Here is a 12,631-nt window from a genome sequence, read left to right as displayed (position 1 = left end):
TTTTTTCCCTTCAAGTTGAGCTGCCATTAAATTTCTTAAAGAAACTGACATGTTTAATTGCTTTAAAACAGAAATCATACATTGGTTATTTTACCTTACATGTTAGAAATAACATCGGAACTTTATTTTCTTATGTAACGAACTGTAATGACATTCTTAAACACTTCCATTGTAATGTTTAAAAATGCACACATTGCTTTCTGAAAGTTCATGTCTGAGACATTTGTATGCTGCTGTATTTCATTAATGAAATTAAGATAACAGTTTATTAAACATTGTCTCTAATAGTTAATTTGTGTATAACTGCAGGGTGTTGGTGACCACGGTTGTGAGTATATGACGGGAGGCTGTGTTGTTATACTTGGTCTAACGGGTCGCAACTTTGCTGCTGGAATGTCTGGTGGAATAGCTTATGTTTTGGATGTTGATGGATCATTTAGGAGGTATGTGATCACCACTTTGTTTTTAACCTGTTACTTTTTATGTTTTGGGATTTAAGTGTACATTCCACATCCATTAGGTAAAAAATGGGTACTTTGAGTAAATATATCCAGCTAGAAACTGATTGGAATGAAAATTTGTGTCCTGTGAGAGGATTTGGAAAGTAATTTCACTATTATAAAATGTAGGTCTGTATTTTTTATATTAAAATGAAAGAATATAAACACTTAACTAATTTTTTCAGTGTAAAATGTAGAATAACAACTCTCCAAACCATGCTGTACTTTAATAATCCCATTCTTTCGCTTTTCCTAACTTGTTATGATTTCATAGTTGGCTGGAGGAATTCCTGTAGACAGTTTCCTTTGTGCTGCGAGATATGTTCAGGAAAAGCATTTGTGTAAATGATTACGTATGTAATGGCAGTTGAGATTGAGTTTTTTTTGTTGTTTTTCTCTTACACTTGAAAAGCTGTAATGTAGAATTTCAAGCTCAGGTTTTTTTATGCTTTCTGAAATTTAACTTGTGTCCTATTAGGACTTCTTTAGCAAAGAAAAAGGCTTCATCTTGTTCTGGAAGGTATTGTTTTAAAGCTAAGTAAAAAGGAAAACATGAATCTGAAATCTTCAAGGTAAGTTAATTTGTTGGGTTAAAAGCACAAACTATATTGATTAACAAATATCCAGTTCCTCTAGTAAAGATGTCACAGTTCATGTCAGTGTTTCAAGAGTTTAAAAATAATGTGAGAAGACTTCAAATGCCAGGAAGGAGTAATTGCATATCGTTATACATTAATTGTAAATAATGTCTATTGATACAGTTTTGTCAAGTAACTGTATAAGCAGTATGCAGACTACACTGAAACATTCTAGGAACAGTGTTAATGATTTTTGGGTGAATATTAATCTTTAAAAGTCAGAAGTGTTTCTAGCAGCATGTAATGTTTTTAAAAGTGGAATCTTTCTTAAAAATTTTCTCCACCAACTTCAAATAAGTTTCTTTTTTTCTGAAAATTGGCTAATATTAACCCAGGAATTGTCATGTTTTCTTCCAGCAAATGTAACATGGAGATGGTAGAACTATTGCCACTAGACCAGCAGGACGATATAGATTACGTCAAAACCTTGCTTCAAGAATTTAAAGAAAAGACAGGATCACTTATAGCAGCAGATCTTCTTAACACATGGCCTCAGCCAACCAGCAAATTCATAAAGGTAAGTAACCTCTCACTTTGTGCTAAGTGAGTACAGTGTTCAAGAAATGTTTTAAGTTCTTAAAGCAATTTTGCTGTTGTATAAAGGATTCTCACAGTTCATGTTAATCTCAATTTTTCTGTCTTGCTCTTAGGTGTTCCCGTATGAATATCAGAGAGCTTTGCGGCAACTGGCTGAGGAAAAGAAGGCAGCTCAACCACTGGTAAATGGAGTAACAGAGCAGGCTGCTCCAGCAGGCATTCCCACTGATGGTGGAAAAGTGCGTGACATTGAAGAAGCCATTGCTGATGGTGCAATGGAAAAGAAGCGTTTGGACATGATACTGGATAAAACTCGGTGAGTTAGCCTTTCCTCCCCTCTAACAGTATGAGGGTATGTTGATTGTTGATAAACAAAATACACCCTACTGTTGTGCTAACAATCCCAGAGAATGTCACAGGAGATTGTCTTCGGGGGGGCGGGGGACAGACCTACGTTGTTGTGTAACTTTGAACAAATTGATGTTGGTAGTGGGTGTGTGGTTCGATAAGATTAGGCCTAATCTCTCTCTGAGGAGTGATGTGCTTGACTGATTTAGCCCCTTGAAACTATTTTCTGATTTTATCTAAGTTCCATTGTCCAAAGAAATTACCTAAGAACACTTGCACACCAAAAGGAGTATATTTGCCAAGCGATAGTACACATACCGATCAATTGGAACTTCAGAATTTTGGATAAATTAGTGTAAATCGGGCAATATGGACAGTCATTTGGTGGATGTCATTTTAAAAAAATGTAAAACTGTGCAGTATTCTTCATAGGGATAACAACTGCTGGTCTACTCTCATGAATAGTTACTGCCAAACTGTGGCTAATCACAAACTCTGCCACCAAACTGTTGAACATTTTGGACACAACACCACCAATTGGTTCAGTAGTTGCTTCAGTATCCAAATCACTTTGATTCTCCCTGCAGCACCAGATCCTCTGAATTACTCACATGGGAACTGTTCTTCCAGCATATTTATTTTGAGAAGAATGGGTACTCCAGTAAGGAAATTAATAGAGTTTTGCGACTGAATAATAGGAGGCCCAAGGACAACGACAGTACACAGCGATGGAAGAACACTGTTTCTCTTCCGTTCATCAAAAAAGTAACGGATCAAATCGGCAAGATTTCAAGGAAACATAACTGTCGACCAGTGTTCAGACCAAGCACTTCGTTCCATTAAGGATAAACATCCTCCTCTGTCTGCAAGTCGTGTATACAAGATTCCATGTACATGTGGTAGGGTCTACATTGGAACTACAAAGAGAAGTGTGAATACATGGTTGAAGGAACATAAGTCTTTCCTGAGTAGGGAACACAGACAAGTCAGCTGTGGCAGAACATGCTCTTGAGTCGGGTGATCACGCAGTGAAATTTTCAGATACTGAAGTTTTATCTACTATGATGAACTATTATCTATGGCTATATAAAGAAGCCATCGAAATATTTAAACATGGGGATAATTTTAACAGAGAAGAAAAAGCTATGAAACTCAGCGATATATGGACAGTAGCGCTACAGAATCAATAAGTTTTTCTTTTTCTTTGTTGTACTATGATTGATAGTTATATTTTATCCTTGACAAGGTTTATCTCCACTATCACGTGAAATCCAGTCCACACCCACTTTCCACAGTATTTAGGCTATTCTTAGACGTCAGACTCATCAGTCGGCAAGACTCGGCACAGCCAGGAGCACCTCTGAAGATGTCCAACATAGCTTTGGACAAAATGTCGGGGACAGAAGAGTTCCATGGACCAAGGCCATACAACCCAGTAGAATTCTTGGCAGCAAAATACAGAATGATACTCGTATCTCAATGTGCAGTTGACTCTAAACTTCAGTGTACAGTTTTGTTTTGTGAAACAGATGGCACTGCTGTATGTGATTAAGATGATGCTGTCATTATAAGCTATGGTTGCAGAGTTAGACTGGCCAACATTGCACTTTTACATAATTAATCTTCTTGCAGTGGTGGTATACGGAACATCTTGAGGGTCTCTCTTCGTCGATGTCTTAGTCATCACTTCATCAAGCAGCGGCTGTTCTTACTTATGGTTCTGTCATGAGTGGCACCAACTTTGACATGGAACCTCATTCTTTGGGTGACACCACAAGTAAAACTGGGAACTGATATGGAAGACATAGTTGATCCAGTATTAGAGCCACCATTCAACAGAGCTTTGGAAGACTAATGATTAAATAAAGCAGAAGCATGTAGATAATTTCACTTAGGAATTTCTCAAAATATTGAAGAATTTGGGAAACAAACAATTATTAAAGTTCATGTGTTGAATTATTGATGTAAGAGACATACCATCATACTTTCAAAAATATCTTCCACACAATACTGAGGATAGCAAGGGCAGATAAGTGCAAAAACTATCATGAAATCATGTTAACAGCTCATGCATGAAAGTTACTAACAAGAATAATGTGCAGAAGAATGCAAAAGGAAATAAAGTGTAAGCCATGTGGTGATCAGTTTCGATTTAGGAAAGGTAAAGGCACGAGAGCAGTCATTGTGATGCTGTGCTTGATCATGGAAGGAAGCTTAAGAAATGCCAGGACATCTTTATAGGATTTGCCAACCTAGAATAAATGTTTGACATTGTAAATTGGTGGAAGATGTTCAGAACTCTCAGAAAAATAAGTATAAGCTGTAGGGAGACACAGGTAAGTATAAAACATACACAAACCAAGGGGTGACAATAGGAATGGAAGACCAAGAACAAAATCCTGAGGTTTGTAGTATGTAAAACAGGGATGCAGTCTTTCACTCCCCCACTTTGTGTATGTGAAGAAAGCGCAATGATAGAAATAAAAGAAAAGCTGAAGAGTGGAGTTAAAAGGAGGGTGAACGAATATCAATAAGATTTGATGCTGACACTGCCATACTCAGTGAAATTTGAGGAGGACCACAGTACTTGTTGAATGCAATGAACAGTCTTAAATAGTACAAAACAGGGTATGAGGCTGAACAGAAGGAAGATGGAAGTAAAGAAGAACAGTAGAGATGAGATTGGTGACTGTGAAGCAGACAAAGTGCAAGAAATCTTCCATCTTGGAAGCAAAACAACAATAACGGACGAAATAACAACAAGGACAAAGTAGCCAGAAAGGTTCACTAGTATCAAGTATTGGCCGTAAATTGGAGGAGAAATATATGAGAAGCTGTGTGTGGGCACAGCATTCTGATATCCCCAAGGACGAGCTGAAATCTGAGTGGGTTGACGAAGGTATTGTCGACGTGCAGCATATTATGAAATGAGTCGATGGGGACCTAGTCCAATCCGACTTGTTTATTCCCATGTTCAATTGTCCGAGACTCCCAGAGCATGTTGAAGCGGGTTTCTTACGTTTGCCAGTACGGCTATATTTCCCCAACCCAATGCACTGTTTTAAATGTCAGCGCTTTGGGCATACTACGTTGGGGTGCAATGGGGTAGCCACTTGTAGTAAATGTGGTCAGCCTGCCCATGAAGGAGCCGATTGTTCATCGCCTGTGAAGTGCGTGAATTGCTCTGGGAGTCGCCCTGTCTGGAGCCGGGTCTGCCCCATCTATCTCGAGGAACGGAAGATACAGGAGATCAAAACATCTAAGCGCATCCCCTATGGTGAGGCCAAGAAGCTCTTTAAGGCCATGCAACCTCCCGTGTTTTCAACATCTTTCGCTTTCACTCTGAAAAAACCGGTACAAATGGCCACTGTTGCTACGCAAACGGAGGTTGCTAGTGTTATCACTAATACCTGCGTTTGCCAGTGGACTTGTGCTGCTGTGGTTGTTTTCCAACCTGCGGCTCTCCCCGCTTCGTCGGACAAGGCCGTGGTTGCTGACATTGGGGTACTTCCTGCCTCTCCCCATATGGCACCTTCTGCCCAGGTGAGTAAAGCTCTAACTGTTGACAAGGTTCTGCATTCTAAGCCCCTCAAAGCGAAGACTCCGAAGGTGAAGGTTTTGCTCCTGAGGAGACTAGTCAGGGTCAATCCGATGACGATGCCATCGCACTGTCTGACTCCCTTGGGTCGCCATCGGAGCTGATGGACATTGATGTCGACCGGGGGTGATATTCTCGCCCCAGGAATAAATCTCCAGCCAGTACGGGCTCTCCTCCAAAGCACAGAGGCAGGGTGAAAATTCAAGCACCCTGATCACTGGCTTCCATATTACAGTGGAACCTGAATGGGTTCAGGACGCATGTGGCCGAATTAAAACTCCTTGTACGAGATCGCCCCTTGTGCTTACGTCTCCAAGAGACACATTTTCGGGCCACCGATGCTCCTTCTTTACGGGGCTATACCTTGTATCAGAAAGATGATCTGATGGGGGAAAGGGCAAAGGGTGGTGTTGCGGTTTTTGTCCGTGACATGCACCACTCATCTGAGCTCCCTCTCGTTACGGACTTTCAAGCAGTTGCAGTTGACCTTCTTTTGGAGTGGAAGCTCGCAATCTGTTCCGTTTACTTACCGCCTCAGGATGCAATAGACTCTGAGGCTCTTACAGACCTTATTAGCCAACTCCCTCACCCATTTCTTCTCCTGGGGGACTTCAATGCTCATGTCTTACGGGGCTCTACAACTACTTGCCCCAGGGGTCGCATTCTGGAAAGCCTCATGGCATCCAAAGAACTGTGCATCCTCAACTCTGGCGCTCCCACTCATTTCTGTATTGCTTCTGGGTCGTCGTCAGCTATTGACCTTTCCTTTTGCTCTCCAGCACTCGCGGATTCTGCTCTGTGGGAGGTTGCCGCCAACCTCCATTCTAGTGAACACTTCCCCCTTTGTATTCGCCTCCTGAATGAGACTGTGGCATTACCAGTGCCGCCCAGGTGTCACCTCTGCAGAGCTGACTGGACACTATTCATCCATTTAGCTGTTTGGAACACTGTGCTAGCATCCTCGAATGGGTCGACCATGTTACAGCCGTGATCTCCCATGCTGCTGAATTGTCGATCCCACGGTCCTCAAGTCATCCCAAGAGGCATCCTGTCCCTTGGTGGACCACTGAGTGCCGCTCAGCCATCCAAGCCCACCGTGCAGCTCTGCACCGCTTCAAGTGCCGTCCCTCAGCTGACAATCTTGCGGCCTTTCGGGCGGCAAGGGCCAAGGCGAGGCGAGTGATTAAAGAGAGCAAACGAAAGTCATGGCAATCGTTCTTGAACTCTTACCTCTTGCTCCACTAGTTCCACGAAAGTATGGGAAGCCATCAGGAGGATTTCCGGGGAACTCGGCCAACTACCTGTCATGGCATTACTACATCAGGGATGTCTCCTCACGGCGCCGAGAGATATTGCCCAGACACTGGCCATGCATTTTGCGGAATCTACTGCCACTATTAACTGTGATCCAGATTTCTGCCGCTATCGCAGTGCCATCGAGAGGGATCACTTGGACTTCCGGTCTCCAAATTCTGAACCCTACAACTGCCCCTTCACAATGTGGGAACTGGATTCGGCACTGTCTGTGGCTCGTGATACTGTGCCAGGTGATGATGAAATCCTGTACAGCATGCTGCAACAGTTGTTCCTGCCATGCAAGGAAGTTCACCTGAATTGTTTTAATATGATTGGTCATCCGGCACGTTCCCTGACTCGTGGAGGGAGGCGATTTTGATTTCCCTCCTCAAACCGGGGAAGGACCGAATGCATCTCAGTAGTTATCGGAGTATTTCTTTGACGAGCTGCGTCGGGAAGACATTGGAACGCATGGTCAACCGTCACCTGGTTTGGCTGCTCGAGACCAGGCTGCTCCTTAGCCACTCTCAGTGTGGCTTTCGGAGATGTCGTTCAACTATAGACAACTTGACCCTGCTTGAGGCGGCCATCCAGCAGGCGTATGACACTACTTGGCGCCGCCTTATCCTCAATCAACTTCATCAGTGGGGCTTTCGTGGCCATCTCCCCATCTTCATTCAGTCCTTTCTTTCCCGCTGCCTATTTCGATATCGGGTTAGTAATGTGCTATCTGATTTGTACGTGCAGGAGAATGGTGTTCCTCAGGGAAGCGTTCTAAGTGTCACCCTCTTTGCCATCGCCATTAACAGTATCATGTCCACTATCAGGAGTCCAGCCCAGTGCTCCTTGTTTTTGGACGATTTTGCTGTTTTCTGTTCTTCCTCCGGTCTTGTCACTGCTAGTCAGCAGCTGCAGCTTATGATAAAGCGATTAGAGGCATGGACTGGGAAGACGGGTTTTACCTTTTCTGCAGAAAAATGTGTGTCTGTTCATTTTAATCATTCTCGACGTGCTTTTTCCTACCCTGAACTGCGTCTAAGGGACACCATTCTTCCTTTTAGAGACACTGTGAGGTTCCTGGGCCTCACTTTTGATTCCAAGTTGTCGTGGTTGCCGCACCTTAAAGACTTCAAGGTGCGGTCCTGAAGGCACTGAATATTTTGAAGTGTCTGAGCCATCGGTCCTGGGGAGCACATTAGATGCGTCTGCTGCAGTTTTATAGGGCTTTCGTCCGGTCGCGTCTTGAGTATGGATGCACCGTGTATAGGTCAGCGAGGCCTTCATATCTGAAGATTCTTGATGCAGTACACCATGAGGGTATCAGGCTGGCCACTGGTGCCTTCCGTACCAGTCCCATCCCCAGCCTGTGTGCTGAGGCAGGGGAACTGCCGCTCGCCATCCGGCGGAAAATACTCATGGTGAGACGAGTGTGTCAATTCCTTGCCTGTCCTACCTCCTATTCGTACCCTACTGTTGCCCGACCGCCTATGGAACGTCTCTTTTCCAGTTGTCCCAGGGCAACGAGACCATTTGGGATTCGTGCCAAGCATTTGCTCGAGTCCCTTGGTGTGGAGTGTGTGGCACTCCAACTCCAGGGTTTTACCCGCCTGCCTCCCTGGTTGCTGCAGAGGCCTAGCGTCATGTCAGACTTGTCAGAGTACCGGAGGAGCTGCACTCCAGTGTTTGTTTTTACCTCCTTATTTTAAACCAGCATCCGGAGAATGTACCTGTATTCACAGATGGCTCTAAACAGGGGGACTCAGTTAGTTGTGCTGTTGTTTTCCCTGATCGAGTCGTCAAGTTATGGCTTCCTGCGGCATTTACCATCTTTGATGCCAAATTGTTTGCAATCTTGCGGGCATTGGAGCAGATGAGATGTGTTCCCAGTCTTAAGTTTCTCATCTGTTCTGACTCCCTGAGTGCCCTTCAGACCATGCAACACCTGTACCCAGCGGATACGGTTGTCCAGAACATCCATGATGCCCTACTCCATCTGCAACGACAGGGAAAGGAGGTTTCCTTCTGCTGGGTGCCGGGGCACTTGGGTATTAGAAGAAACGAACTGGCGGATGTGGCTGCCAAAGATGCATGTTCCCTCCCTCACGTTGTTGAATGTGCCGTCCCCCTCCATGCTGTAACCTCCCTTTTGCGTTTTCGTGTTATGCATCAATGGGAAGAGGAGTGGCTGGCAGTTGGTGACAATAAGCTGCGTTTGGTCAAGGCCACCACGCGGCCATGGCGTACGTCCTACCAGTCATGCAGGCGGGATGAAGTTCTCCTGACTCACCTCCACATCGGGCACAGTCCCTTAACGCATGGTTTTTTATTCCGGCGGGAGGACCCCAATCTGCAGTGCTTGTGGCGTCCAGATTACTGTCCGCCACATTTTACTTGACTGTTCTTTATTCTCTGACCAGAGGGCGGTGGTTTCCTTGCCACCAGATTTGCCCTCTATTTTGCAAGACGACGCAACGATTGTGGTTAAGGTCTTACGGTTTTGTGCCCTGTCCAATTTGTTGCCTCGGATTTTAGGGAGAGGATTTTAATGTGGTGCTGGGTGACTGGCTCACCCAGGTTTTGGGTAAGAAGTCCGCCAGTCACGATTACCTACTTGTTTCACTTCGATTTCTGTTCTCTTTTCCTTGTGTTTCCTTTCCTTTTTTAGTGAGGATTTGGAACTGTGCCAGGTCTGTGTCTTTTAGCTGTTCTCCTTGTTCGGTGTCCGCCTTCGTCCCTTCACCCCATGTGTTCCTGTTTCTATGCGTTTGGGCGCTGATGACCACGCTGTTTAGCGCCCGAAAACCTCAAACCACACACACACACACACACACACACACACACACACACACACACACAGCATTCTGCACCAGTGACTTGTGGACTGTTAGAAAGCAGAAAAAGAAGAGAATTAAGAACCTGAAATGAACTGCTGTAGAAAAGTGTTGAAAATTGTGTGGGCTGATAAGAGAATAAGATGATTCCCTCCACAGAATCAGCAAAGAAAGCAACATTTGGAAAACACTGAACAGAAGAGTGACAGGATGAAAGGATATAAGGGAATAAGTTCTGTGGTTGCAGAGAGAACTGTAGAGGGTAAAAACTGTTAGGAAAGACAGACTGGAATACATTCAACAAATAATAGAGAATGCTGGATGCAAGTGCAAATTTGAGATGAAGAGGTTAGCACAGGGGAGAAAGCCTTGACGTGCTGCATCAAACAAGCCATAAGACTGGTGGACATATAAAACAGGTCTTGCATCTGGGTCATCCACAGAGGAATGACCTATGTGGTACATAGTTGGGAGTGGGGTTAGCAGTTGCAGGAACTAGGATATTGCACAAGTTGTATGGTATACAGAAATTTATCGTGCGAAGGAAGGACAGATCAAATGTATACTGTTGGTGGTGGTGGTGGTGGTGGTGGTGGTGGTGGTGGTTGTGGTCTTCAGTCCAGAGACTGGTTTGATGCAGCTCTCCATGCTACTCTATCCTGTGCAAGCTTCATCATCTCCCAGTACCTACTGCAACCTGCAACCTACATCCTTCTGAATCTGTTTAGTGTATTCATCTCTTGGTCTCCCTCTACGCACTTCCCTCCAATACTAAATTGGTGATCCCTTAATGCCTCAGAACATGTCCTAGCAACCGGTCCCTTCTTCTAGTAAAGTTTTCCTACAAACTCCTCCTCTTCCCAATCCTATTCAATACTTCCTCATTAGTTATGTGGTCTACCCATCTAATCTTCAGCATTCTTCTGTAGCACCACATTTTGAAAGCTTCTATTCCCTTTTTGTCCAAACTATTTATCGTCCATGTTTCACTTCCATACATGGCTACACTCCATACAAATACTTTCAGAAATGACTTGCTGACACTTAAATCTATACTCGATGTTAACAAATTTCTCTTCTTCAGAAACGCTTTCCTTGCCATTGCCAGTCTACATTTTATATCCTCTCTACTTCGACCTTATCAGTTATTTTGCTCCCCAAATAGCAAAACGCCTTTACTACTTTAAGTGTCTCATTTCCTAATCTAATTCCCTCAGCATCACCCAAGTTAATTCGACTACATTCCATTATCCTCGTTTTGCTTTTGTTGATGTTCATCTTATATCATCCTTTCAAGACACTGTCCATTCCGTTCAACTGCTCTTCAAAGTCCTTTGCTGTCTCTGACTTAATTACAATGTCATCGGCAAACCTCAAAGTTTTTATTTCTTCTTCTTCATGGATTTTAATACCTACTCCGAACTTCTCTTTGGTTTCCTTTATTGCTTGCTCAATATACAGATTGAATAACATTCTGGAGAGGCTACAACCCTGTCTCACTCCCTTCCCAACCACTGCTTCTCTTTCATGCCCCTCGACTCTTATAACTGCCATCTGGTTTCTGTACAAATTGCAAATAGCTTTTCGCTCCCTGTATTTTACCCCTGCCACCTTCAGAATTTAAAAGAGAGTATTCCAGTCAACATTGTCAAAAGCTTTCTCTAAGTCTACAAATGCTAGAAACGTTGGTTTGCCTTTCCTTATTCTAGTTTCTAAGGTACGTCGTATGGTCATTATTGCCTCATGTGTTCCAATATTGCTACGGAATCCAAACTGATCTTCCCCGAGGTCAGCTTCTACTAGTTTTTCCATTCGTCTGTAAAGAATTCGTGTTAGTATTTTGCAGCCGTGACTTATTAAACTGATAGTTCGGTAATTTTCATATCTGTCTACACCTTCTTTCTTTGGTATTGGAATTATTATATTCTTCTTGACTTCTGAGGGTATTTCGCCTGTCTCATACATTTTGCTCACCAGATGGTAGAGTTTTTTCATGACTGGCTCTACCAAGACTGTCAGTAGTTCTAATGGAATGTTGTCTACTCCCGGAGCCTTGTTTCGACTCGGGTCTTTCAGTGCCCGGTCAAACTCTTCACGCAGTATCATATCTCCCATTTCGTCTTCATCTACATCCTCTTCCCTTTCCATAATATTGTCCTCAAGTACATCGCCCATGTATAAACCCTCTATATACTCCTTGCACCTTTCCGCCTTCCCTTCTTTGCTTAGAACTGGGTTTCCATCTGAGCTCTTGATATTCATACAAGTGGTTATCTTATCTCCAAAGGTCTCTTTAATTTTCCTGTAGGCAGTATCTATCTTATCCCTAGTGAAATAAGTCTCTACATCCTTACATTTGTCCTCTAGACATCCCTGCTTAGCCATTCTGCACTTCCTGTCGATCTCATTTTTGAGATGTTTGTATTCCCTTTTGCCTGCTTCATTTACTGCATTTTTATATTTTCTCCTTTCATCAGTTAAATTCAATATATCTTCTGTTACCCAAGGATTTCTACTAGCCCTCGTCTTTTTACCTACTTGATCCTCTGCTGCCTTCACCACTTCATCCCTCAAAGCTACCCATTCTTCTTCTACTGTATTTCTTTCCCCCATTCTTGTCAATTGTTCCATTATGCTCTCCCTATGTACAACCTCTGGTTTAGTCAGTTTATCCAGGTCCCATCTCCTTAATTTCCGACCTTTTTGCAGTTAGATTGTGGTCAGAGTCCACACCTGCCCCTGGAAATGTCTTACAATTTAAAACCTGGTTCCTAAATCTCTGTCTTACCATTATATAGTCTATCTGAAACCTGTCAGTATCTCCAGGTTTCTTCCATGTATACAGTCTTCTTTTATGATTCTTGAACCAAGTGTTAGCTATTA

The 12,631-nt window shown here is 43.4% G+C and overlaps 1 protein-coding gene across 1 annotated transcript in view; it reads left to right on the top strand.

The window, feature by feature from the left end:
* The window catches only part of LOC126284988 (uncharacterized), a 357,367-nt gene that overhangs the window by 297,865 nt on the left and 46,871 nt on the right, over window positions 1-12,631 (top strand). The window contains exons 30-32 of the mRNA XM_049984278.1: window positions 310-443; window positions 1,496-1,655; window positions 1,789-1,991. Of these exons, the coding sequence (XP_049840235.1) occupies window positions 310-443; window positions 1,496-1,655; window positions 1,789-1,991 (497 nt within the window). The remainder of the gene's footprint in view (window positions 1-309; window positions 444-1,495; window positions 1,656-1,788; window positions 1,992-12,631) is intronic.

Source organism: Schistocerca gregaria, chromosome 8, assembly GCF_023897955.1.
Source record: "Schistocerca gregaria isolate iqSchGreg1 chromosome 8, iqSchGreg1.2, whole genome shotgun sequence".
NCBI lineage: Eukaryota > Metazoa > Arthropoda > Insecta > Orthoptera > Acrididae > Schistocerca > Schistocerca gregaria.
Note: the sequence above shows the minus strand (reverse complement) of the source record. Positions and strands in the feature narration are given on the sequence as shown.